Source organism: Diadema antillarum, unplaced genomic scaffold (assembly GCF_040938485.1).
Source record: "Diadema antillarum isolate AM-2024a unplaced genomic scaffold, OU_Dant_1.0 seq00000460_RagTag, whole genome shotgun sequence".
In the NCBI taxonomy this organism is placed as follows: domain Eukaryota; kingdom Metazoa; phylum Echinodermata; class Echinoidea; order Diadematoida; family Diadematidae; genus Diadema; species Diadema antillarum.
In genome coordinates, this window is record NW_027271431.1 from 3877848 (window position 1) to 3905540 (window position 27693).

At 37.2% G+C, this 27693-nt stretch overlaps 1 protein-coding gene across 1 annotated transcript in view; it reads left to right on the plus strand.

Annotated features, from left to right (window-relative positions):
* Positions 1 to 27693, plus strand: part of LOC139733101 (uncharacterized) — a 102911-nt gene that overhangs the window by 43909 nt on the left and 31309 nt on the right. The window contains exon 4 of the mRNA XM_071643943.1: positions 8868 to 8927. Coding sequence (XP_071500044.1) covers positions 8868 to 8927 — 60 coding nt within the window. The remainder of the gene's footprint in view (positions 1 to 8867; positions 8928 to 27693) is intronic.

Sequence of the window (27693 nt, forward strand, 5' to 3'; positions counted from 1 at the left end):
TTAGAACAGACACAGGAACTTTAAGAGCAATGAAATTGCTCTTAAAGTTGGGGAATAGTTTCATCATGAAACTTTCTGACCCTCTAGCATACAATAAGTCAGGGTAGTACAATGCCAGGCTTTTTTTTTTTGCCATAAAAATCTGTAAACATACAATTCTGTTGTAGGATATTATATTTATGCTTTTCACTTTCACAATTTGAGAGCTAAAGCACAATTTTTGAAGAGCTTATTCTTAATGATGCCTTCAGATTTCTGAATACATTTCTTATCTATCACTCTGAAGCCCAGCTAACATGGTCCATGAACAGACAATACTGCCTTGGATATTGAGTTTCAAATACATGTAGCTCTGTGTGAAATTCATAGACTGAAATATTCATACTTTGATGTCTTATTTATTGTTTTTTCGTCCCCTAGTTTGTTATTTTTGTTTTCTCAATGTAGTGCTATGTCCCACCATTTGGTGTGAGTGGCTCCACATTTTCTCCCCTACCCAACACTTGGTGCATGTTTACACCCCTGGAGCCTCACCACCTGTTCCCAAGGGACAAGCTAGGTCCCTTGACTCACCCCTCCACAGTCCCTGGATGGACTGCTCGGTACATTATAACAAGTTTTCAAACTTTCCCTTTTTCTTTTATAGCCATGTAACAGATGACTGGCTGTGGTATACACACTGTTCATCAATTGTACTTTTTGGATGTGTTAAAAAAAAAAACATTGATTTTTTTTTTCAAAAGGAATCATTTGATCCAAACAGAAGTTCAAGTTTTCTTGAAAAGGATTGATTGCACCTAAAAATGATTGAGATGGAATAGAAAGATAAAGGGATGTTTCCTACCCCCTCTGAGACCGTTTTCATCTCTTTATAACTTTGGGATTTTTGTAATCTATTGAGTAGGCAATATACGGTTACTGCATGTTAACAAAGTTAACACTGATATGTAATGTGGACATGTGTGTTTTGGTTATCAGGGGTGGATCCAGGAATTCCATAAGGGGGGGGGGGGGGGGGCCTTAACGAAATTAAAGGGTGGCACATGCCGGCTGACTCCCCCTCCATTTTTTCTTTTTATTTCTTTTGTTTTAACAAAAAAATAAGGGGGTGTGCCCAGTGCGCCCCCTCTCCCTGGATCCGCTAATGGTTATAATGTTCCTTGAATTCAACATATGCAGAAATTAGCAGAGTTTAGCAACCTTTTAAATTTGGGGTGATGTAACAATACCAGAGGTTAGTGTTGGCTGTTCAGGAAGTGACCCCTCCTCTGTAGGCCATACCTGTTTCCACATAGGTTCCATTGTACATTGTTTCAGTGATCTTTTCTGAACTATTGTATAGTCTCCTTCCTGCTGTGTCTTTTAACCCATTGAAGAGTAGTCCTGTGTATACTTGGGCAAGTGTAGATGGGAAATGTGTGTTACAGCAAAAAGCAGCTCACCGTTTTTGTTTGTTTTGTTTGTTTGTTCATTTCCATCTGAGAAGATGGCTGGATAGCCTATATTCAGCTACACTAAGCTGGTCTTCCATGGCGTCCAGTTGGATGTGAGGTGGGACCACTTCACCGGGTTAAACACTCTGCTCTTTGCGATGAATGAATGAAGCGGGATCGTTTACGTGCATGAGTTGTGACTCTCTCATACACGGGACCTCCATTTTATGTCCTATCTGAGGGACAGAGAGTTTTGCCTCTTGCTAGAGGGGATGGTATGATTACACACAACATTGCTCAGTCCAGACTCGGGTTCGAACCCGGGTCCTTAGGATCGTGAGGCAGACGCGCTACCGACTGAGCCAACTCACCGTCCTCATCCCACCACCGTCAATGGGTTAATCTCACAGTAAGAAAGCACTGTATACTGTACATGTGTATTATGAAGCAGGTGATTAATAAGCATTATTAGCTTATTCAGTGGGAAGTAAAGATATGGACTACCATTACCCCCTTCAGTATGCATAGAGTCTTCATGCATATTGATCTGTAACATCAAAATTTGTAATCAACACCTTCAAATTCTTGCTACCTGATTGGTCCACTGCTCATCATGTGAGATGCAGTAAAAGTTGCCGTGGCATGCCATTGCTGTTGAACATACAATTTTGTTGAGTAGTTTTAGATATACAAATTGCACTCTGCTGTCATCCCATTGCATTTTCTCCCATGACTCCCCTGATAGCCTCATAATCAACTCAAAGTTTTGCACCATTGAATTCCTCTGATGTCACAATACCTACTTTTGCTGCAAAAACTTGATCAGTGTAAGCGTGCACTTAATGGTAATCACTTATTTACTGTCTACAGTTTCAATGGATTGCTTGCTAGTACGATGGTACAATAATACAACCATTCACCTTTCATGAAAAATGGTTGCCATTTCCGTACTATTATATTGAAGAATCAGTGTGGACCACAACATGCATTGATATCCGAGGTGTTGTATAAAACAAATAGTGCATGGTATTTACTCATGCAATACAGTAAGAAGAAGAAGAAGAAGAAGAAGACTTGTGCAATGGAACAAGATTTCGCATTTTGTGAAAGATGAGGTGCTCTATTTAATGAGGCAAAGCCGAGTTGAATAGAGTGCCTCATCTTTCACCTTGTGCAAAATCTTGTACCATCAAACTCGTGACCATTCACTATTTGTATACTTTTGTACAAAAGTAATCCTCCTTGACCATTGCAGTAAATACTGTATTAGGTTTACCACATACAGGGCTAAGTATAAAGCAGTTTGTAAGACCACTTGCTCTTAAGAATCTGGAAAGATATTGCAAACTGGAAAATCTTCTTTGAATTGCACCTCTTAGTTTGAAATATAACAGGGTATACATCAAAAGGTGGGTATTGAAACTGTTGTATTTGCCCATTGCTGGGGGGGGGGGGGGGAGGGCATGGTTCTTTAAAACTGGACATTCAGTTTTCACCATACTTCTGTATGTATTTCTTTGCCAAGTTTGGAAACTCCTTCAATTCTGATATATAGCTGTTTGGAGGCCAAGGTATAAACTTCTTGGCAGGCAGATTTCTGAATATCAGCTTCAGTTGCACACCTGTCTCATATGACACTGTAAGAATGAAGAATTTCTGTCTTGCAAAATGTCTGTTAAGCCCCATATGTGATAAAGTACTTTATGATATGCCGGTTGCCATGGAAACTTGGAATTGAATCAAGGAGCAAACAGCTTGAGGGAGGAGGAGGCTCAGGGAGAGAGGGAGTAATGGCTGCTATGGTAGTCGCCTACAGCTGCTGTTGATAATTGATTAGTAAGAGTTGAGGGGATTCAAAGGTCCTTTTTGAGGAAGGGGGAGGGATATTCTCTCCTCATTTTCCATAGTTTGTAGATTTCTCGTTTGCTGGAGAGGTTTTGCCGTACCCCAGATCTTTCACCCAGGCAATTTGTGGCAGACAACCCATATTCCTATAGCATCATCTAAGGGTGTTATGTCATGGGGGATTCGTGAGGAATTGAGGAGCGGTACGGCTGGTGCAGCCAATTGGGGGAGCTGCCTGGGGTTCGCTCAAGGGCACTTCCCACCCCCGTGGGACTTGTTCCCCTCATCCGCAGCTTTATCCCAAGCTTACACTCGTGTCTCCAGTGCAAGCCTGTTTGCGATATGCAGCCTTACACTATAGGAAGTGATGCAGTGGTGTTAGAAGTTTCGAGGCAACATCTACTTTCCTATGTACGTGTCTGCTTCCTTTTTTTTCCTCAGCTAGTTTGTTGAAACCTAATGTTGGTTCAAAACCATGTTTTGCATTGCGAAAGGCTAGATGCTGTATTGATAACAAGTTGTGACTTCAGTTGACCTGGACTTTCATTTGCCACCTTATACTTAGCGCCTTGCATCTTACCTGCCTGTTTAACATCTACACTGTAATTGGATCTACTTTAGAAACATCAGGTCAGCTTTCATCGTCCAGTTGTGTGTTTCACTTGTAATCGCCAAGACTGGATTTGGTAATTTACCAGACTTTGGAATCAGTGACTCTCACAGTGTACTCATCTTCCCCTAATAGTCAATGTGCAGTACAGCTTGTCATATTTATGTAGTGCCTATCACTACTCTGGAGTTGACTGTCCTTTTAAGGAAGTTCACATACAGATGACTGACAGGTCATCACCCACTTTGGATTGTACAAAGAGAAACAAATCCATTTAGATTACAGACCAGCAACAAACCACCTCCTAATTCAAGCAGTTGATATTCTACCTCGATGTGATCCTTCATGATGCCAACTTGTGGAGACATTTTCGTGAATTTTACATCCTATCAGTGACTACAGACCAAAGAATCCTGCACCATCTCATATTGCTTGATAGTCGGCACAAAAAAAATTCCAACATGGATCGTCTAAAGACACGTAATGTGCGCAAGCGTCTTGTAAACTATAAGACCACTGTGTTGAATAAAGTGGAGCTCAGAAAGATTTTTGGTGAGTACCTGTCTTCACTAACACCATTTAGGAAGGATAGCTACAACAAAGTTAAATGTGCTTCATACCATAGTCTTACTTGTCAGGGCAACTAAAATTCATTGTTGGGCAAGAAATCTAAAGAGACACTTGTCTATGTGGACCATGTGGGAAAGTGAGAGAAGTTTATCTAGTGGTGTTTTCCTGCTAGGGAGGCTCTTAAAGACTAGAATGATATATCCTTAGGTGTGTGGTATGCACTTAATCTGTTTTGTAAATGATACTGCTTTACTGTAAAGCAAGAAATATTCGCGGACTGAAATTTTTGCAAATTTGAGCGCATATACTTACATCTCAAGGTATATAATGTGTCTCAAGGAAGAAATTTCCTTTGTGTGGGTCAAACTTTCACACAAAAATGTGATCCTGTTTCTTCAAAGTTTGGATGTCAAATTTTGGTTGATTTATGCAATTTTTTAATGAAGTTTTCTATCAAAACAAGTAGTAAAAAATGTACAAATTGAAATGGAATTATTGTGTACAGACTAAAAAAGGGAATGCTAAATCCATTGAGATTGGCCTTATTTGTTCATATGAAGAAAGGTTCCAAAGAAATTAGAGAAATTTGTACCATATGTGTCGGTTTGTCACACCTTGTAAATCTGCATTTCGGTCAAAATGTTCTGTCTATTCAAAGAGAATCTTGGCAGAGCAGGGAGCATGTAGTTCTATCAAAATAGAGGGAAGTGGGGGCAAACAGGGTAGGGCAGGATAGGACAGGGGTAGGGAGATTGTACAATGGGTTACAGTTCCTTATTCCGAAGGTTCGTTATTTCAAATGTTCATTGATGCGGAAATGAAATAAGGTTTCTTATTTCAAAGGTTTGTTACTGCAAAAATTAAATAAAGTTCCTTATTCTGAAGGTTCGTTAATCCAAAAATGAAAAGGGGCTGTTATTCTAAGGTTTGATCGTATACAAATAAGTAAAAAGATTCGTAATTCTGACGGTTCATGAGTAAGCACCTTCTTATCATTTTTGGATTAACAAACCTTATTCAATTTACGGATTAGCGAACCTTCAGAAAATGAACCTTATTTCATATTTTGTAATTAAAAAAAAAACCTATTAGAATAACAAACATTTCATTTTCAGTTTCAGTTTCAGAATAACAAACCTTTGGAATAACGCCACAAATGTTTGGATTAACGAACCCTACATGTATTTCAATTTCGGAGGAATGGACATCTAGGTGTAGGGAGTTTTTCTGTATTGGAATAACAAATATTATTCCATTTTTGAACTTTCGGAATAAAAAACATCACCCTGTACAATAACACTTTAGAGCTGCATGATCACATGCAGGGGAGGGCATTGGACACCTGATTAAACACCTTTTTTTTCCCCTTTTTTTTAGAGGTGCTTCTCCAAGTTCAGAGTTGACAAGTTCAAGGAAAAAACCTTGACTACTGCTTATTTCTTGTATGGACAATGACATGGAAAATCCATTTCTAAGCTCATTCACAACCTTCTCTTGCATATTTTTTTTTTAAACAAATTCTTCCAATACAAGGATTAGAACTTATTAAGAAGCCTGGTCAACCAATATTTTATTTTAATTTTTTGAATCCAGCACTTGTGGAGGCAAATTGTAAAAACACTGTCTAGAGGTTAAAAAGTGTGATTTCCTGTTCTTTCCTGAAACTTGACTTTCTGTTTTGACCGGTTCTTAACCCTTTAAAGAAATTATTCTTGCCATCAGAGATTCCCACACCTTGCTATACCTCAGTACACAGGTTGTTTTCCTGCAGTTAACCTTTCCACCTACATTGTATTTCAGTTTCATTCAATTCAAACAGGACAGTATGTTCATCTTATTTGAATGAAGTAATTCATTATCATATAGTCAATTTTGGGACCAGCAATTTTACAAAGTGTCAGTGTGGACACAAGGGTTGGCGAGCACCAGCATGCATGCTTATCTCTTTAAATGTTGATTCAAGAACGATAGTTTGTGTGGGGGAAAAAAACTGTGTTGTGTGCTTTTGTTCTTCATTTCTTATTTTTAGTTTCCATATCTCACTTTGGGAGTACTGAGTCGAATGACAATTTTTCCAGTGCTTGTGCTGCAAGTCTATTTTCCAGACTTCCCTTTTCGACACTACATGAATAATGCAGAGTGGGTCTTTCCTTGCGTGCATTGGTTTTTAGTCAACTCTTCAACTCCTCTTCCTTCGCCCCCTTTTTACCTGCTGTCCTCTTCAGGCTCTTCCTGTTATTCCTTCCATGCTAATCCCTTTCTTTCTTTCTTTTTTTGTAAAAAAGAATTGTCTTGTGTTCTCTTGTGTTAATATCTTTTGTCTTTCTTTTCTGTTAAGACGAGTTCCCTAGTCTTTGTTATTTCAGCAGTTGTTATACTGGTATATAAGGAGACTGCAAACTGCAAGCTCTGCTTTTCAGCAGTCTCACTACATTTCCAATCAATTTTGACACAGAATTTGTCATTAAAGTCATGTATGTTGTATTTTAGTTCACAGTATTTTCCTTGATAACAATTTTGTAAATATTGGTGTTGTACAAAAAAGAAATAAGGAAGTTAAAAGCTTGTGACAGATTACTTAGGGGTTGTTGGCATTCCTCAGATGTGGGACCTTTGCTTTCCAAATGGTGTGAAGTGCCTACAAGTAGTTATATTTGTCACTTACTATAATTCCACTCAACCTTCAGCAGGGCAATTGTTATCGTACACTCATTTCAAGATAGTGCTTTTATGCTGACCACTTCACCTGGTTATCTCTCCACTGTTTTATTGTCACACAAAGGCAACATCATGGTCAACTTGGCAGAAGTCAGTACAGTAAAATCAAACAGCCAGAATGGTAAAAGTGTCATGAAAATATAAGACATTTACTGACAACGCTGTGGAATTGTAATTGATAATTGATAATGATTACAGTCACAATATATGAATTCAGTTGATGATGTCATCACGTCACAATTTTCCCATTCGTTCATACACAAAAGTATTATGCAAATCATGTTTTTAGTCGATAAAAATAATTGTATCTACACGATGACCAGGTAAGTTATTTATAACATTAATAAAGAAAACAACCAGAAACAAAAATTTTAAAAATTCAAATTCTGTAACTTTCTAGCCTTATATCTGTATTTGAGAAAATTGCTGCTAGTTTCTTTCATTATGCGCTATTTGATAGAACCCACTCAAGCATGGTGTGGCATAGACCCTTCGAACCAAAATGGAATCTGTCATACACATGATTTGTTGTTATCCAAGACACCAGGGGCCTGTTGCATATAAACCTTTTTACCTGATAAAAACTCTGGTAAGAAAACTTGGGTTATATGATTCAGCCATTGATTTTAATGCAGGAAAAAAACTCTGTGAAAAAATAACCTGTATTTGTCATGTAAAAAAAAAAAAAAAAAAAAAAAAAAAAAATCCTGCATTAGATCCCAGGTCTTTACCTGTTGATCTATAGGACCTACATGAGCAGACTCTTTGGGGTACGTGTCTTTGCAGAGGGGAAGACGAGAAGTCTCATGTATAGCTCTCTTGTCCCTTGGAGACTTGAACTGGGAACTTCCCATCCTTGAGTCATGTGTTCTATTCCTGAGTCAGCCTACGTCTGTCATCTAACCTTTACCTCGCAGTAGGGAAATGGCTTTAACCCATTGAAGATTAGTCCCAAGTGTGTTCCGGCAGGTGTCTGTGAGAAATGCTTCTATAGCAAAACCAGCTTGTCCTCAAGGAGTTAACTATCATATGGGGGAGGGGGTGGGTATGGGCAGGGCGGGGCTTGGCTGAGAAAAGCTTTCATGCTTCAGACTGTGTGGTTACAAAGTTTAGTATTCACTATTAATCTTCCCCCATGAAGAGATAAGTGTTGCTATCGTGATACAGTAGCAACACTTTTATACCGTAACATAAATTTAGAAATTAATTTCTTGGAAGAGAGTACATTTAATTTGAGGACATATTGTGTCCTCATTCTGAATATACTTTCTTCCAAGATATATTTCTTTGCATGTTATGGTAGACATATATCCCCAAACAGTAAATTTTACCACACAAGAAGGGGCCACTGAAAATTGTGTGTGTTGCCTATTCCACAAAGTAACAATTACCTATGCTTGCAATGAGACAAGTATGGCGATCTGGGAAAATAACTCTTAATTTAAGATTTAGAGGTATGCAGATTTTCACATGTCATACATTTCTGTTTTGTTGCTCTTTTGCAATGTGTTTAGTACAAGTTTTATACATCCTTTTATACATTCTTTTCAATTTCTGTCAATGAAAGTTTTTGCGTACATCATATGAACTGACATCTTTTTTCTGTATTGTCAGAAATCAATCACTCAATCAAGCAGTTTATTATATTAAGTTTCTCTATTGTTTTGAATGAATGTTTGCATGTTTTACAGGTGGTCCACCCCCTCAGAAAACTAAACTTGAAACCTCTGGCATCAGCGATCGTATTTCTTGTAAGTTGGTCAGCAAAGTGAATATTTTTTGCCTCGGTGTGCGTCACTCCAAAATACCGCTCTGTTTTGTCACTGTGTGTTTTCACATGATCACTAATCTCTCTCACTGACTTTCCTTTCTGTAGTATCGTGAAATAACATTTCAAATTGTGTTTTACTGGAGCTGGGCTGTCAATATTTATCCAAGAATGCCACTTTTTCTGTCTGTAGTCATGTATTCACCTCTTTTGTATTTACTATTTAAAGGGGACCTCCGGATGATTTTCATACTTTTACATTTGAACAACTATAAATTAGTCAAACTGAGTACAGAGTTTCAGAATGTTTAGTGATTGGGATGAGGAATGAGAATGTTTTCAAAATTTATAACAAATTGCAATGAACAAGGATGATGACATGACAGCCTCACCATAAGAATGCATGAGTTGGGGCTCAAGGGAGCAGAACAAAAGAAGAAGGCATGCATAGATTTTTCACAGGTGAACTTGTTGAGCAAGTGGTATTGTAATGAATTACACTGCTACATTTCTGAAATATATGAGGCTCTGATGTCATCAACACTGTTCAGTGTAATTTGTTTAGATTTTCAATTTATTGGTTTCTCACCTCAAGCACCACAATAAATTCCACGAATCTATACATGGAGCTGTTGATTTATGTACTACATGATGTGAAATTATGAAAATCGTCCAGAATGCCCCTTTAAGGGAAAAAACAAGGAGAAAATTGCTTGAATTAAAGTTGTAGAAAGCAATGAAAATTATTGATATGAATTAAAGCAAACAACATAGAAATTATATCAAAATTTACAGCCACCATAAAGTCATAGACTTAAAATTGTATGATACTGTGTATGAATTTGACAGTAGCCACTGACCTCACTTGATACCTTATTTCGCAGTACTGTTCCCTAAAACTTCACTTCTTTCGTGTATTCTGATATTATTTTCCTCTGTGACCCTTTGTGAAGAAATTCTTGGACAGGTGGAAGAAATTTATATCTTTCATACAAAAAATAAATCTGAACTCCATTAAAAAAGCACATGATTAATACTTGCAGGAAATGTAATGGTCATATGACCATGGTGTGTGTGTTTTTTAATGCTAAAATTTGTTTTTGGTACAGGATATCAGGGTTCATGTGATGCTTTACTATGCATGAGCCTGATAAGGTAGACTTTGATATTTTTTCTTAATTTTTCAATTTGCAAACTTTCTAGTGTGATCCAATTTGTTCCTCCTTGCAAGATCGCACCACAAAATTTGACAAGGATGTGGCTACCAAATTAAACACAGTTTCAGAATTGGATATTTAAGTGCTGTCTAGCATAAAGATATTTGGTGAAATCATTAAGTAGATTTTGATAAGCCTTGTCCAGTTATGTTTTCACTTGTATATAGGACTCCTGTCAGTGTTAAAAAAACAGTCATCATTGTGCATCTACTTAAATTCATAATGACCTCTTCGTCAGTTGAGGAATTAAAAATTCATTAATTTTCAATTAATCTATAAATTATGATCAGAAGAGTGGTATTCAATATGCTCTTATGCATTTACTCAGTCACCTTGCCAATTATGATTTTGGGACTGTTACAGAGTCCATAACTTTTCAAGGTAATGAGATGGCAGATATGATGACAAAGTTCTTATAATTGCTGAAAATTTGCTAAAATTTTCTCTTGTTCTTTGCTTAAATATGATTTTTCTAATCAAAGCAATTTTCTCTTTGCTGTAATTCCCCTAACTGTCTCTTTTATTGCATATAGTTTTTTTGTCGTTTCATAACTGTTGTTGATTTCTTTTTGCATTCTCGTGTGGAGAGAAAATAGCATCAATTATAAAATATATGTCCTGAAACCAATGTTCTGAGTGATTTAAAGTAGATTGATTTGTAGCTCTTCAGAGCATGTGGCTCTGATGAAGCTATAGCTCTTTTTTACATTAAGAACTCGCCTGCTGTAACGCCACTCTCTTAAGAAAATATTACTTCAAGCTTTCAGTACTTCAAACAAAGCTAGAATAGTGCTTTGCCATCTCACAATATAGAAAGCAGGTTAATTTATTTCAAGGCAGTTAGAAGAGTGCTGCTGTGATTCACTTTGAAGAAAAAAAAATCAAATAAAAGTTTCCTCTGCACAAATTATTTTCATTAATCCTGCCAAATCAATGAAATGATCAGCAAAGCCAGCAGATTGATACAAAGACAGTATGATTATTAGTGGTATGATTATTATTATTATTATTATTAGTAGTAGTAGTAGTAGTAGTACTATTATTATTACTATTATTATTTGCCGTTTTGGCTGCTGTACAGTGTACAAACACAAAACAGATTTGATTCAGTATGATAAAGAATGAATGTTGATAATTTAAAATGTCCAAATGTCCAAATTGTGTGCTGTAGAATGAATGAGGCATCTGATGGTCTTTATTGTCAGATCAAGATGAATCTTTCATATCTTTTGAAACCATTAGTTTGAAATTTTGCTTTTTTCCTTGAAGGGGAATTCATGACCCATTAGAAGTTATTCTGATAAGAAAATAAAATTCTATAAGCACACCTATGATATTTTGATCAAAGTTGGATAAAAATTAGGGACATTTTGAAATCGTGAAGTTTCGCTAATTTTTGCAAGACGCTCCTCGAACAGTCAATGTGCATAATTTGCAGTTGAGTGAGTTGATGATGTACATTGTATTCCCCTCACAACTTGCTATACAGTTTGTGCACAAAATCAAGAATTTTTCTGTTTTTTATTCAAACACATTTATGCTCCAGTCTCAGATCCTAATTTCTGTAACCAGTCATCATTCTAAAGTTATTCAGCCATGATGAATAATGTTGTATGTCATAATTTCAAAGCAGAAAAATTGAATTTTCATCAAGTTTTTGTACATGATCAGTGGAAAATTGTGAGGTGATGACATCATCAGTTCACTTAGTGTATGTTCCAGCAAGCTTCACAATGTCATAATTTCCCTCAATTCTGATCAAATTTTCACTGTGGTACTTATGAAATTGTACTCTTTCTTTTTCAGATAACTTTTAAGTAGGCTGGAATTCCCCTTTAAATCCCTTTATTGAATTTTTTGAGCAGACACAAGTTAAAAGGAAAAATATTAATGTGATATACTTCCTTGACCCTTGAGAGAGGAGTTTTCTGTTGAAGATTTAAAATCAATGACACCTCATAGGAATGATAATGTGCAGCATTTGAAGTGGTCACAAATGAAACTACTTTGATTTGTGCTTTCAAGCAAGCAAATGAAGCGCATATTGATGATATATTTACTTATTTTTATAAACAAAAATGTTTACAGCACCACCTTAGATATCTCCAATACAGAAATAATCTTGGCACTGCTGGAAGCAAACCGCCTGCTATATGAATTCAAAGCTTTTTACAAGTTGTTTCTTCAAAAATCTTCATACATGTATGTCTTCTGTACCACTTTGTGCTTGTGTCAAACAAAGTACCCCAAAACATATCGCTAGAATGTTTTTCACATTTTTCCCTTGTTACCTTCATATTCTTTCTTCCTCTTTTTCAGTCATATACTCTTCATTTTCTGTATAGTTAGATGTGATTGGTTTTCTCCTTTGGAGTTATTTTGTGAAGGGCAAACTGTTTGTGACTCATGTAATGTGTTGCGGGTCATTTCTTCTAACAAATAAATACTTGTACACATATATCATTCTAATGAGTAATGTTTGTGAATAATTTAACATCACATATCAAACTTACCATCCTTAATTTACACACACATACACTAAGTAACCTCATGGTGTACTGGTGTACTATCATATCTTTGATTGATGTAGGAGGGTTGTGGATTCTTTTGTTTTTTTGATCTGATGATGTCATGTTAAAATGGGCATTTGTTGAACATTAATTTCTTTAATAACTCATAAAATAAAATGATAGAATGGTACAAAGACCAATGAAAGTACATAGTGGATTCTTCTATAAAGAAAGATAGTCTCATCACAAAGTGATGGAAGATTAACTGACTTTGTGTGTGTGTGTGTGTGTGTGTGTGTGTGTGTGTGTGTGTGTGTTCAGTTCATATTATCTAGCTTTGTTGGACTCTTGACCAGTGTATCCTCATCATGATACAGTAAATGCCATATTACTCCCGATTCTTCCGGAATTACTACAAAAGGTTCGTTCTGTCTCTTCATGAACAAATCTGTGCACCATCTGTCGAGTGTGGTTCCTTTGTATTATGTTTCCATGTTCATAATATTTCACCGAGATTTATATAGTGTGACTTTTGTGTTCTATGTCCTTGCACATATCTATACAGCTTTTTCTCCTTTACTCTTTGAGAAACATGTGTACTCTCCCACTGTGGGTGCCCATTATTCATGTCTCAGAAAATTAATATGCAGTTTTGTTTTGCAGTAAGTTTTCTTTGAAATATAAGTAAAATGTTGTAACTTCAACAAGAAAAACAGCTTCCAGCAGAAGAAAGGTAAGAAGGTCTGTAGGAGTTTGCCGCTGTGACTGAAATAAGTTACCTGTAAAAAGTGGAAATTGTAATGGTGTGGAAATTTGTACAGTCACATTTCATGCATCATGAAGCTAGTGTGAAAATAAGAGTCTGCAGATATTTTTGTGTGTAATATATAATGGTATTTTAGCTCTTACTTTCATTGTGCAGAATTTAAAACATGTGATATTCATATTACCCAACTGAGCATGAAAAATTACTCCTGCAAAAATTTCCATTTTTATACTACTGATAAAACACAGTTTATCTCTTCTCCGTGCTTTTGTTGAATTTTGTTGAATTTTGTTGAATTTCATGAAGAGAATGGAATCGAATAAACAGAAGAAGTTTCAGGTCAAATTGTGAAATGTACATAATGTTGTTTCGACTGATCTATGTTTAGCTGAACATAGTTTTATGCAGGCTCAAATCCAGCGCATCACAACAGAATTTATATGGCTTGATTTAGGTTCAAATATCATCCTCTAAGAATTCCTACAGGAACAACGGATTGGAATAAAACCAGACTTTTGAAACAAGAGAAATCACCCTTGATGTGAGACTCAAAGTTTTCTCTTGAAAGGTTGGAAGTCAGAGGTTAAAGCTACGCTGCTGACATTATATTGGGTGTTTATTAAAATATGTTTACAACTGGCCAAACTCAGTATATGTTTTACATATTACACATGTGGGAAAGGCAATGGTAAGTATATTGAAGCATATATGAGATGTCAGGGAAAATCGGACAATCTTTGGATAATAATTTCTTTTGTTTCAATTTTCCTTCATCTGATATAAATAAGTCTGCCCAGCACTTCAAGGTTGAGAACCTGTCATTTTTAATGCCAAGTGCTCTGCCTTTCAAAACAGCTCATCTAGCTTTTTTAGTCATCAAAAATTATTAGTGTTTTCAAGTCATCATCCACTCTCATTAGGAAAATATGAACATTGTCCAGATAGTTTCACATTAGAAGTAATATTTTCTCAAGTAGATTATTATGCAATACTGAAGTAGACTGCAACATTCAACTCTTGGAAGTTTATAGGCTGAAAGAAAAAATGAATGAGCAAATTAAGAAGCTGCGTGATTTCCTGGCCAGTAGCAACAAGTAATCACTCAGCAGACTTGTTTTGAAACTTCTTCTGGTTGTGTAGCCCACTCTTCTGTCTTTAGCCTAATACTATCTTTTGCAGTCATGTGAATTCACTGATGGATTCCTATTTTGATTAATTTCAATCACTATGAGTCAGTTTTGCTGTCAATGGGATCAGTTTTGGAGACAGATACATGCAGTACCACTACAGTTTCTATAGCTTTCTGGTTTCTAAATTGAGTTTCCTATCAAGTAGTGTCATATGTGTAGACTCTTTCAAATCTTGTTTGTGATAATTTACAACCTGGCACTGCATGTTCTTTTACAATTAGCTTGAAGGATTCATTATGTGTACATTACTCCAATACACCTTATTGAATGTCATTTGTTTGTATGCATGTTTAAAGAGAGTTAAATGATTGATATATCATAATCTCTCTCTCTCTCTCTCTGTATGACATAGACCCCATTTACAGTGCGAGGCTCGGCCGCGGCCCAGCCCCGCTTCAGTGTAAACGTGCAAAAGGCCAAATGCGAGGTCAAAATTGGCCTCGCATTTGGCCTCACTCTGGAGGTGGTCTTGGTCGCGGCTCGGCGGCAGCCGAGCCCGGCCTTTTCTCAGTGTAAACGTAAACTGGGCCAAATGCACGGTCAATTTTAGTCTGGCTTCCAACCCTCTGCCTGTACTATTTCGCTGTTCAGGATATTAACCCCCTCAACGTCGAAAACTACAGTAGTATAGTTTAAGGTGGTTTTGACCTGCAAAGGATTTTTTCCTTCGGCAAAGGCCTTTGCCCGAACGGCGACTTCGTCGCCACGGAATTCATTCGGCAAAGGGTCTGAAAACCAGACAATACCAAATTGCATTTGTTTACAAGCAGAGCGCCACTACGACAACATATTGAAAGGTTTGAATCAAAAGCACGGCCGAGCCCGGCAGTGTAAACGGACAAAATTGCGGGGCCCGGCCTCACAATTGAGGCTGGGCTCAGCCGCGGCTCGGCCCAGCCCCGCACTGTAAACGGGGTCTTATATGAGGTTTGTCATATAACCAAAAAGTTAGAAACCTGAAGTCCATCTAAACCAAAACTATATCACCCCTTTAAGAATTCATGCAGCAATGCAGGGGGGTTGTGGGAGATTTGAAGTTTTTCATTAACTTCAGCTGGAAGCAAATTCATAACTGATTGCCAATTTTTAGGAGCCAAGGCTGTATATCTACCATCATTTATCAATGAAGCTGACAATCAATGATGTCAAAACTTTGGCAAACTGTATCGTAAACTGTAAATACCCTCCCTCTTCAACAAACACATGTTTGCTCAAATAAGCTGATATGTAAATATGACATTTTTGAGGCCGCATCATAGTTCAGGGTTATTTATCGCCTGCCTGTTCTGATTGCTACCATGTTTGTCGGTTTCCACGATTTGTAATCCACTTCCTCCTGTGTCTCGCGTGACATTCGTCAGCTGACGCACTTCACTCTCTTATGTTCTCATTCACACTGCCAGTGAGTGAGACCTTGATATTCATGTCAACACACTGATTTCTCCATTCATTTACTGGCTGACAAGATAGTCATGTGATAAGATTTCTCCGTAACATTTATCATAATACATGTCGTCAGTACTAGCTCTAAAATTATATAAAAGTGTTGCAATACATGTGTAAGGTGTATCAGACCTACTAGTATCTTTGCAAAAACGACATATGATTCAGGCACCCCATGTTTCTCAGTGAATTAATTTTTAGCCTTTTTCAGATAGCCAAAGGAACTGGTTTGCAGATGGCTTTCAAAATCACCTTAACCCACTGAGGACAGACTGATTTTGCAACAACACGCATTTCCCATAGACACCTGCCCAAGTATACTCAGGACTAGTCTTCAACAGGTTAATCAAGTTACCTGTTTGTTTGTTTGTTTGTTTTGGTTATATGAAAGCAAATTACAATCATATTTTTCTTCATTGTTTTTAACCATTCTCGGCCATTTATAGACGAGAGATGTTTTCCATTGAAGCTTTGCATAATTCTATGTGACTTCTGGACATGTTTGAGGAGAAGGAGCTGCATTCTGATTTTCCACATATTACATATTAATTACTTCAGCAACTAAATACCTTTCAATAGTGTATCGTACATGCACATACACACATATTCTTGCATCATTATGCACTTACCACAAGCTCTATGTTGGATTGACAGCTCAAAATGTGACAACACAGCTGTAATTCATTTATTCAAATCAGTTACAACAGCAGTAGTTTCTGAATGACATTTGCAGTTGGTGACTCTACAAAGCATGATGACAAATGAGGCATTCTATCATTTAAAAATGACCTTGAGAAAATCTAGTAAATGTTGAAGTTTTTTGTGACTTTGTGGTCTCAGAATAAAGTGCCAATTCACCAAACTTGTATGGAAAGAAAAATATTGTGGGATTATCTCGATGTAAAAGTGTTCTTAGTACTTAGTCAAATGTTCTCAGTCTTCCAGTTATCGTGTGTTTAATTCAACTTAGAGTTAAAAGTAGGATTGTTGGGTTGTGTTTCTCGATCCAACATATTACTTCTGAAGAGACTATCTCCATACTCTTAGAAACAGGTCTGTAGAATTAAGTAGACATTTAAACAAAAATACACAGCTTCATGTGAAATATGCAAATGATAATTAGTAGGACTTCAAACATTTGCAGTCTTTAAACAAGTCTGTAGAAGTAATTACTCATTTAAACAAACTACATTTTCTCATCAGACATGCAAATGGTAAGTTAGTAGGACTTTAAACATTTGTAATAAAACAAAAAACTAAACTAAACAAAGTTTGCAGCCCAGTTTAATCTCAAGATTTGCAGCAGGGTGGGGTTTTCCCCCTACTTTCATAATGATTCGTCTTTCTTCAATGCCACATGTTGCGTTGTTCTGCCACACTGCACATTTGTGTCTCTCTTACACATTGGACAAGCAGTCAGGTGTAGAGGAAGTAACCAATTTTTGTATAATTTTAGCAGATGTTTGAGTATGACATCATGGTTTATCATGCATGTATGTTCTGAGTGAAGGACGACCTTAGTAGGGTTCTTAAAGCATGACCTTTTTTTAATGTGTCTACAGTCATCTTGCTGATGTACACTTTTGCAGTATGTATGTCTATGTTCTAGGCAAGTGTACCTATGAAAAGATGCAGTAGGTAGTCATGTTGCTTATGATAATGTTATTGATTTTGAAAGAATTTAAGTTTTTATAGACTGAAAGTATCCAAGGAGGCATAGAATTAAAGCAATGAGATAACATGTCAACCTATTGAAGACTAGTCTTGAGTATACTGTGGCAAGTTTCAATGGGAAATGTGTGTTATATAGCAAAATCACCTCATTCTCAATAGATTAATAAACTCATTGGCCCGTATTCTGCTAAAAACTTAGACCCGAGTTTAAACCCACGCCTGGGTCTAAAGTGGGTTTTTGAGGTTTAAACCTGGGTTTAAACCACCAGTTTAGACCCAGGTTTAAACCCAAGTTTAATTTGTATTCTACTAAGTCCAGCTGTGGTCTAAATTGGGTTTGAATTAAACCTACCCAGGAGGAGGTTTATTTCGAGTTTAAATCGAGTCTAACGATGACTGGTAAGGGTACCAGCACACAGATCAATGCCAAAATGGCACAAAACGAGTGGCTGGCTGGATACACTGCAGCTAGCTTGCCGGCCACACGCGTGTACACACAAGATACGCCTACTACGTACTATAGATCCACGGTACTTGTGCACTTAACAAGTTAGAAGAGACTAGAGATCTAAATGTTAGAAATACTACTACTACCTAGTATTACATGTACTAATACGTTAGTCTAGACTTTACGATGAAAATAACCTGAAGACTAGACCAAGAACTCAATGTAGGACTAGAGGGTAGAGCCTGCAGATGAGGTCGATTTGGCATAGATAGACTAACATTGTCAGATCGAGAACCTACGTGTAGATCGTAGGACTAACCTTACTAGAACGGTGTTAGGAGTAGGGTCCTACTAACGTTAGTAGAACCTATTCGAATAGCTAGAGTACATTATTGTAACGTTAGGACTAACGTTAGATCTATCAAAAGTTAGGTTAGTGTGGTACGGTAGGTAAAATCTACTTCTAATAGTAATATCGAGACAGGGTTGATATATGCCTCTAACTAGATCTAGATGTCTAGACCTGTCTATTTCTAAATTTTTAGAATGGTTTCCATTTTTATTAACCGACAATCTTAAGAGAAAAGCTTTTATTCAATTTCCTACCTCAAAGTCCTGGTTTGATCAATCGCCTATTCATTCCAAATTCACGATTCAATCGACATAAAAAGCCATGTCCCATCCAGCGCACACAGCAACCGTGCCACCGGCCGGCGCGGCGCGATGGCCGGCTCTGCTGGTACTGAGCATTCAAAGCTAGCTAGCCAGGAATATAATACCGTTGTACCATGTATCCTGTGATGTGCGTCGCACATGTACACAAACTGTACAGTAATGTACAGTGCTTCACGAGTCGTCGCAAGCAAAAATACAGCATGCCCTTATTCGACATAAATACCCGTAAAAACGATTCAAAATCCAAGAAAGTCACGCTCATGTGACTGATACACTGCCAATAATAAATTTAAGTGGATTTGTGGAGAGAAAAGTAATCAGAGAGGGAGAATTTCTTCTTCCATAGAGGGCACCATGGTGGCTTGACCCAAGACTATTTCGGGTTTAATTTAAACCCGAAATAGACTTGGGTTTAAATAAACCTCGCTAGCAGAATACAAAATTAAACCTCGGGTCTAGCTAAACCATAGGTGAGTCTAAAATGGGTTTAAACCTTGGTCTACAGTAGAATACGGGCCATTGAGATTGAAGAGAAGTCAAGGTTCTCGGGATGGTTTAATGCTTCTATCCACTAGCTCAATTATAGTCTAAGACTTAACGAAGTTTTATGTACAGACATTTCAAAGCATTACTCAGTGTATTGTGAGTACCTGATTTCTGTGATGTTAACCCTTTGAGGACAAGTCCCTAGTATACTTGGGCAGGTGTGTATGGGAAATGTGTGTTGTAGCGAAATCAAACCATCCTCAATGGGTTAAAGTTTGCTTCTGGGAAGGATAAAAGGTGTTGGCAAGTAGCCTGATTCTTTGAAACCATTGGTCTTAGGATCCTAGATTTTATGTGACCCTTTACCTTGAAAGCCTTGTCCACTATATTTGGGTAACCTGTTTTACAAAGAGGTTAGAAAGTCAGCAACCAGAAAAACTTAACTTTTTAGAAAATTGTCTTGAGGTTTACATGCAGTCAAATGACATATGTACAGGAGATGTACATGTGCAAACATAATAGGCCTTTTAGGGTAAATGTTATGGTAGGATGCATTTAAAAGAGATGAAGATGAAAGGTTTCAAATTTGAAACATCCTTAAGCTTTGAAATTTGGACAGGAGATTGAAATATGAAAGTGTCACTTTTCATTGACATTCAAATTCCATACATATCAGCCAAGCTACTGTGTTTTCGTAAAGTTTCTGTGGTTTTCAAGTTTGTGACTCTAGCCGCATTTACACTTACTAACATCGCGATTTTTAAAATCGCGATATTTTGGTTCCACCACTTACACTTGCGCAAAAGCATGCGAAGTTTGAGCTTCACGAAACATCATGATTTTCTGGTCGGTAGTGCGCATGCGTAATTTACCTCTTTTCAACACGGTAGCTGAGTGGAAGCGCGCGCTAGAGTCTGTTCGTTTTCACTGCAGTGCAGTATATTTTGATCACAGCTAGCTGGTTGGAGCGTTGAGCCAGGGCTTTTTATCAGTACAATGCACCAATGCACACATAAATTTGTGCTTCTCGAGACTGTTTACTTACGGTAAAACTATATAGCTTGCTATATTAGATCACATATGTAGTAGGTGTGTAAAACTTTATCTACAGCAGCATTCAGGAGGATCATGAAATTTCGCCGATGACGAAAGTGAGAAGTAGGACTTGGAAGTTAGGACTGGTATTTTATCAGGCGACAGCAAGAACTCGCACTTGTTACTTGACCGAAAGATCGGTCTGTATCTGTCCGTCGGGGAATGTTCCGCGGAGACTGCGTCTGGCTTCACGGATCCCCTCATGGCAAAATATAAAAGAGTCCTCCGGACAGACGGATCTTTCTGTCTAACTCGTTACATACTCCTGTATATTCCACAAACGACGTATATGGAGAGCAGTATGGGCACTCCCACAATCAACGCATTTCTGGGAGAACATTATTTTGTTAAGTCGTCATGGGGTGATGATACGTGGTTGGAGAACTTCAAGTTTGCTATGTAGTAGTTTTCACGTACTAGTTTCATCAGGGAGAGTGAGGTGAGAGACCATGAGCCGATCGAGGATCGGACGTTTAGACCTGTACACTGTACCGTGTACTTAATACGCTGGCCAGTGGACGTACTCTCTACACGTTCCAAAGAGGGATCGGGAGCGCGCATAAACTCCCGGTGCAATCCGATACCGAAAGTCACGTGATGAAAAATCACGATATTTCTGCAGCTTGGGTTTACACTCGCTAACTTCGCCTCAAACTTCGCGATGTTTCAAAAAAATCGCACTCCGGCTGGTGATTTTTCTGGCAATGTTTCGAGGGCGTTTGGGTGTAGTTGCTTAGCAACTTGCACCCAAATGTAGCGATTTTAGAAAAATCGTGATTTTTCCAAGCAAGTGTAAATGGGCCTTGTGTCAGGGTAGGGTGGTGATGGATCAGAAATAAAAACATTAACCACTATGAACTCACAGTTTAGTGCCCCGTTAACCACTAATTCACCTCGCCATTATCACAAACCACACCTTCTTGTCTCTTTCTATATACAATGTATCGTGAGGGATTATAATCCCAAAGTGAAGAGAAGGTGCATGTTATAGTTAAACAAACCTTCGAAATAATGAACCTCTTTTCATTGTCGGATTTACAATCCACAATCAGTCAAAATAAGAAATCTTATTTCATTTTTCAATTAACAAACCTTATTTCGTTTTTGGAGTAGTGAACCTTCAGAATGACAAACTTTATTTCGTTTTCAGAATTATGAACCTTTGAAACAATAAACTTTTTGAATAATTAACTCTCGGCATAAAGAATTGTAACCATCTATCTCTACCCCTCATATTTTCTCTCCCTCGTCCCCTTCTACCTCTCTATAATTTAAGACACTATTCTTATTCCACCATTTTAATATCTTCCTCCTCCTTCCTAGTAATCTGTAAAATAAGATCTCAAAAGCCAATCATTGAGGGACATGGTTGTAAAAGAAAATTGTGGGTTTGTTCCCAGTAAGCTATTCAGAACTAATTTCTCTTGTGTGTCTGCTGTAGCAATAGACATACTGTAATCAGTTACACAATGATGTGTTAGTGCAAATCCTGATGAAAACATCTAGATACTTGTCATTTCTGCATCTGATTGAGAAATTTCATAAATTTTAAATTATAATTTCTGTAACAACTGATCACACATCAGAGATTAAGTTAGGAAACTTATTCAAGGGAACTAGAAATATTTCAGTCTTGATTCACTGCATTCCAACTTTTAGCTGATATTAATTATCTGTCTTTCCATTTGTCCAAAGTATATGACATATCTGCAAAGAAACTAGGCATGGTGGGATATTTCTTTCACCATATCCCCATTGAATTAGATTTCCTGTTCAGTTAAATCCTGGAAGCAGCCTCCATATCATCCTCCTCAACGCCTCCTGTCTCCCCTGTCTAGTTTTTGTGGTTTGTTCAAATATCTCTTTGGCTCTTATACAGTGATCTTCTTGACAATGAAAGACTTGCAGTCTACAGGAATCAATCTGCCACCATCCCCTCAAGCCCCCCCCCCCCCCCCAACCAAGTTTGGCTCAAATGAGATCACAACTCTACAACAAATTCAATACAAGTCACTGGACAGTTATTATATGGATTTGTTCTTTGTCTTAAATCCTTTCTGGTCAGGCTTAACTGAGTTGGAGCCATGACTTAACAGTTTGCTAGTCATGTGCAGTAAACATGTTTTTGTTTGTTAGAGGCAATGTCACTCTGTATTTTGGTTGTTGGTGTAATGCTGGTATTCAAAATAAGAGCCAATGTGTCGGACATTGGCCAATTCCATTCATATATCTTTGAAGATGACTAACTCTTATTGAATGGCAGTATTATCATCAAGTGCTAAACATGTTGATAGCTTTTATAGTACTATTCTTTTCCACTATGCAGGAGAAGTGTAGCCCAATTTTTACCCACAAGATTAGCAGCATTGCCTGTGTTGTAGCTCTTATTGCTGTCCCTAGTGACTTAGTTTGTGGAGCTTCCTGTGCACTCAACTTGAGTCAAGTTACAAAAATGAATAGATTAGAATCAAACAAACAGAGTTGTGAGAGTTCATTGGACACCCCTAACCCCCCCCCCCAAAAAAAAAAAATAATAATAATAATAATAATAATAATAATAAATAATAAAAAATAAATAAATAAAATAAAATAAAAAAATCCAAAAGTCAGTTATTTCTGAAAATTATTGAGTCTCAAAGCAGTGGCATTGGTCAGACTCATGTTATACCAAATGAAGCAAAGCAGTAGCCTCAGATCTCTCTTCCATTGGTTTGTGCAAAAGGAATGATCTAAACTGCAAAGCTGCTTACTAGTATGTATTCACATATTACATGTGTTGTTCGGTTTTTTTTTCTTCATCTGAAGTATGATTAAAAAAAAAGATTTTGAAATGACTTATTCTAGGATTTGATTAAGCATGCATAATATGTCAAATCTCTCCATTTATTTTTTTGTCTTCACGGTATGTTTCTTGGTCTACAGAGCTTCTCAGTTCCTGTACTGTACCATCTGCAACCTCTACCCTCTATATTTGCATCATTGCCAACTTAATACAAGTCTTAATTTGATGCAAAGGACACATGTTATTCTTTTTAAGATAAAATTTGAAACACTGTTACAGAACTTGGTGTTGAATTCTTTAAAAAGTTGTCGATGTTTAAATTCCACATTCAACTCTGTCGTAAAGGATGCCTACAGATGATGTGCCCCATAGGTAAATCCTGTATTCTTCATGAAAATATTATTCTACATAATCCAGGGGATTCAGAGTCAATATTTTCAACTTGTGAGTCACAAATCCTCCGGTCTTGTAAACGGCCGATAAAGAAGGGGGTTAATACCCTCTCTGCTCCTCTCTGTTACCTTGAGTACGAGGAAAAACCGAGGCGTACGGGCTTTAAATTTTTATCATAGCTTTACACCATTGCAAGACGTCAAGACATATTTATGGAAAGACTGGAATTAAGATATCTACTTTGTAAGTAGCCTGAGAATAACGTCCTTCATTTAGTAAGGATGTGACAAAACAAAAAACGAAAGATATTTTGTGCAAAGTGTATGAAATTGATTAAATTAAAAATTCATTAGCTCAAGTTAATACCCCAGCAGTCTCTGTAGCATTAAATCAATAACTGATATATTTTTTTATTTTTTTTAGTGTTTTTTTTCTCAGAGGTTGTGCTGCTTGTCAATTCAGGTAAAAGAAAATATTGCTAAAATGTGAATATTTCATACATTGATGCTCCCTGTTGTACCAATTATGAGGACTTATATGAGTATTTTTCTAGTAAATGTCCCATTATTGTCATTAAAAAAATAGGCTTCTATATTACAAGTAAAGAAAAAAGTGTTTGATGTGCAATACCATATATATTTGCTTAATATTTCTAGAAGCTCCTGGAGAATTAAAAAGTGTGATGTAAGAAAACTGAGCCATCAATGAATTTGGTTCAATTCAGAAACAGCTATTCTGAAGTTAACAAAAACAAAAGTTATATTATGTAGTTTAGCAACTTCAGAATTGTTTGTAGGTATATCTTCTTATTTTTTTTGTCTCTTCAATGTTTCCTTTTAAAAGATATAAATATATAAGTATTTTGTGTCATGAATCTATACTTAGTTTCAAAACTATTCAACAAAAGCTATCTATATTCTTATTCTCCACACCTATAGCATTCCAACTACACAGTCAAAGAATATCTTTCTCTCTCTCTGTCTGATAGGTTGAAAGATTATTAGGTTTACATTATGAATGATGACACTAATATAGCTTTTAATTCCAGTATTGAATTCCTTTCAGATCAGATTAAGCATAATGTATCTCTTCAGAAATTACTGCTATATCAAAACTATTTCCATGTTAGTATTCTTAGTTCCTTTTAGTGTTCCCCATCTCCAACCCTCATGAACTCACACCTTCTTTATAGCAATCCTGGTTTGTTTTCTTTCACAACAGATGCCCCTCTGAAATAGAGCCAGAGGAAATTAAATCTTTCCACAACTTTGGCAGAACCCATTGGAGATTTTGGTCAGAATCACAATCAATTGCTGAGCTCATCAGTGTCTGGGGACGCTGTAGACGATGATTAAGCAAACGTGGCGATAATCGTTCTTGTAAAGAGATACGAGTGGATCAGGAAAATGGATGTGCACAATGAAAGGCAAATAAATCTGTCTGGTGGAGAGAAATGGGCTGTCTTCAGTGGCTTGAGAGGATGTCTACTGATAGCTCTCAGTCAATGTAGTTGTTGTAAATAAAACTAATTCATTCAATTGAAAAATAATGATCAACCCCTCTATCAAAATTACATATCATATAAGCAAAGTTAAAAGATAGTTGTAACAACAACAAAATCCCTTCTCTCCGATATGTGCATAGTCTAATTTTAAGAAATGTCTTCAGTGTTTTTCAAAAAGAGAAAATTCACATTTTGCTGAATATCCCACATCAAAGTCATAGATATGTAGAGATAATTGATGATGAATTGATAATTTTGTTGTTTTCTTTTAATGCAGCAGTTGCTAGCCCTATATGCCCACAATTTTGTTGGACTGTATCACTCCTAGAAAGGCTTAGTGCTTACTTGCCTCATGTATCATGCCATAGATTTTTGTAAACTTTTATGGACTGTTATGGGGCATCAAATATTGCTGTGGGCCATGGTTAGTATGTGTTCACATCGTGTACTAGTATCATGCTTTTTCTTTAACAGGCCCACTGGGGCAAGCCTGGGTATTTGACACAGAGGCTGTGTGGAGATTGTACGAAAATTAAGCAATCCAGTGAAGTTGCTGTGCAACCTCTGCAGCCTTCATTTAAAGCCCATGAGGCTAGTGTGCAGAGGCTGTGCAAAAATGATGCAGTGACCGTTTAGCCACCGTACTGCGTAATTAGCATAGGCCTACGGCCTACACATGGTCGGACATCCATGTGAAGATTATGCAATGCCACCTACATTGTATGACACGTCTAGTATTAGGCAGCAGACGTACAACTCTCTCAAATTTTTTTAACTTCTCATGAAATAAAATCGTAAAGGCTGCAGAGCTGACGAATCTGTACGTAAATCTCCCAGCCACCTCCTGCCTAAGTCTTTAGGGAGGCCTCACAGAAAAGGTGATCCGAGACGGGATACACGCTCCTTACTCCCATCACTGGCCAATAAGGTGAAAGTTTATCATACTGCCGTGTGAGGTTCCCCTCCCCTTCCTCTCCCTTTCCCATCGTAGAGAGTGGTACCCCTTCTTTGATCCACCACCTTGACCCATATAGTATTGAGTAGTTTAGTAAAAATCCTATGAAATCCCCCTCGGCTGTCATGTGATCCACAAGTGTGATCATGTGATCCACAAGTGAGGAAGATGACACAATTCTAGTCATGATCACAAAGCCGCCTTTCTCCGAATCCACATGACTTTGCCCTCTGAATGGGACTCTAGTATGGGTGAGAACAAGAAGGGAGATGTTTTTCACTTGCTGAGATTTACAAGGCTGACCAAACAAGTAACATTTAAAGGGAGAAACTTTTTATAATGTCCTTTAAAATTTTGCCATTGATTTTGGTGTTAGTTGTGGAAAATGTATTGCAGGAAAATAGTTAATGTCCATGTATCTTGACTACAATAAAGAAAAAATGGGGGTGGGAAGATTTTAAAACACACAGCTGTAAGACACACTGTATACATTCTTTGAAATATCAGAAAAAGACAAATATGAGAACAAGTTCAAACTTGCCAAGTGTAGGATAACATTTAATCTCAACATTTATTTTTCCCCCCAGTAATGCATAAAGAATTATTCACACATTTTTGCACTCTTGAATTATGATATCTAATTGAATTTGTAAAAGTCATTTTCTCAGCAGTCAATGTATTGTGTAAAAAAATGTACAATTTACTTCCAGCATTTGATTATTCAGTAAGTGTACTTCATATTTACTTGTCCAGCATAGCATGGACTACACAAACTTCAAAAGACCTGGCAAAACAAAAAATAGAAGACAATACTTATATCATCATGGATGCATTACCTGACCACACATTTTAAAGAAATTAGCAATCATCTTTGAAATTGATTGCTAATTTCTTCTATAACTGCAGTTATAAAATCACCTAATTATCTTCTTTAAACAGAATTTATGTCTTATAAGTTTATTGGGGAAAAAAATTACATTTACAAGGTTATAAGAAAAATGTTGTTATATCTCTGGAATGTAACCGACATTTTATGCCTGCGAAAGTCACTTTCTGGATGGTAGTGTGCTGTGATGTCACAGACAGAGGGTGAAGTCATGACGAATTGGGAGGTACCAGCCCCCAGTTTTGGGAAAGTTTACCCTCCTAGGTTCCTACTTGTGACACACTGGGAGGCACCAACCCCCAGTTTGGGGGAAAGTTTACTCCCGGGTTCCTAGGCAACGCAACAAATGCTTCCTTAGTCTTAGATACATGTAACTTTTGGCTAATAAGGTCCTGTCTGATGTCTTCATACCTCCAGGGAGGTGTGGTAGAGGGGGGGGGGGGGGGGAGGAGGGGGTGTCTTGCAGTTTCTGTGACTTGTGGTTGGGAACAACATTCACCACAAGGCTGGCTATATACTAGGCCCCTGGTAGTAATCGCATGGTTCATAAAAGTAACATCAGTGTACTTTCTATTCTGCTGGTATTTTAGTTTGTGCTGTATAGGGCTCACACAGGTAAATAATTTCCCATAGAGACGTGTGTTAAAATTCAAATTTCAAAAAATTCTGTAAAATAGCTGGGAGAAATGAGGTGTTTCATCTTCACTAACCTGAATAAGTGAGAA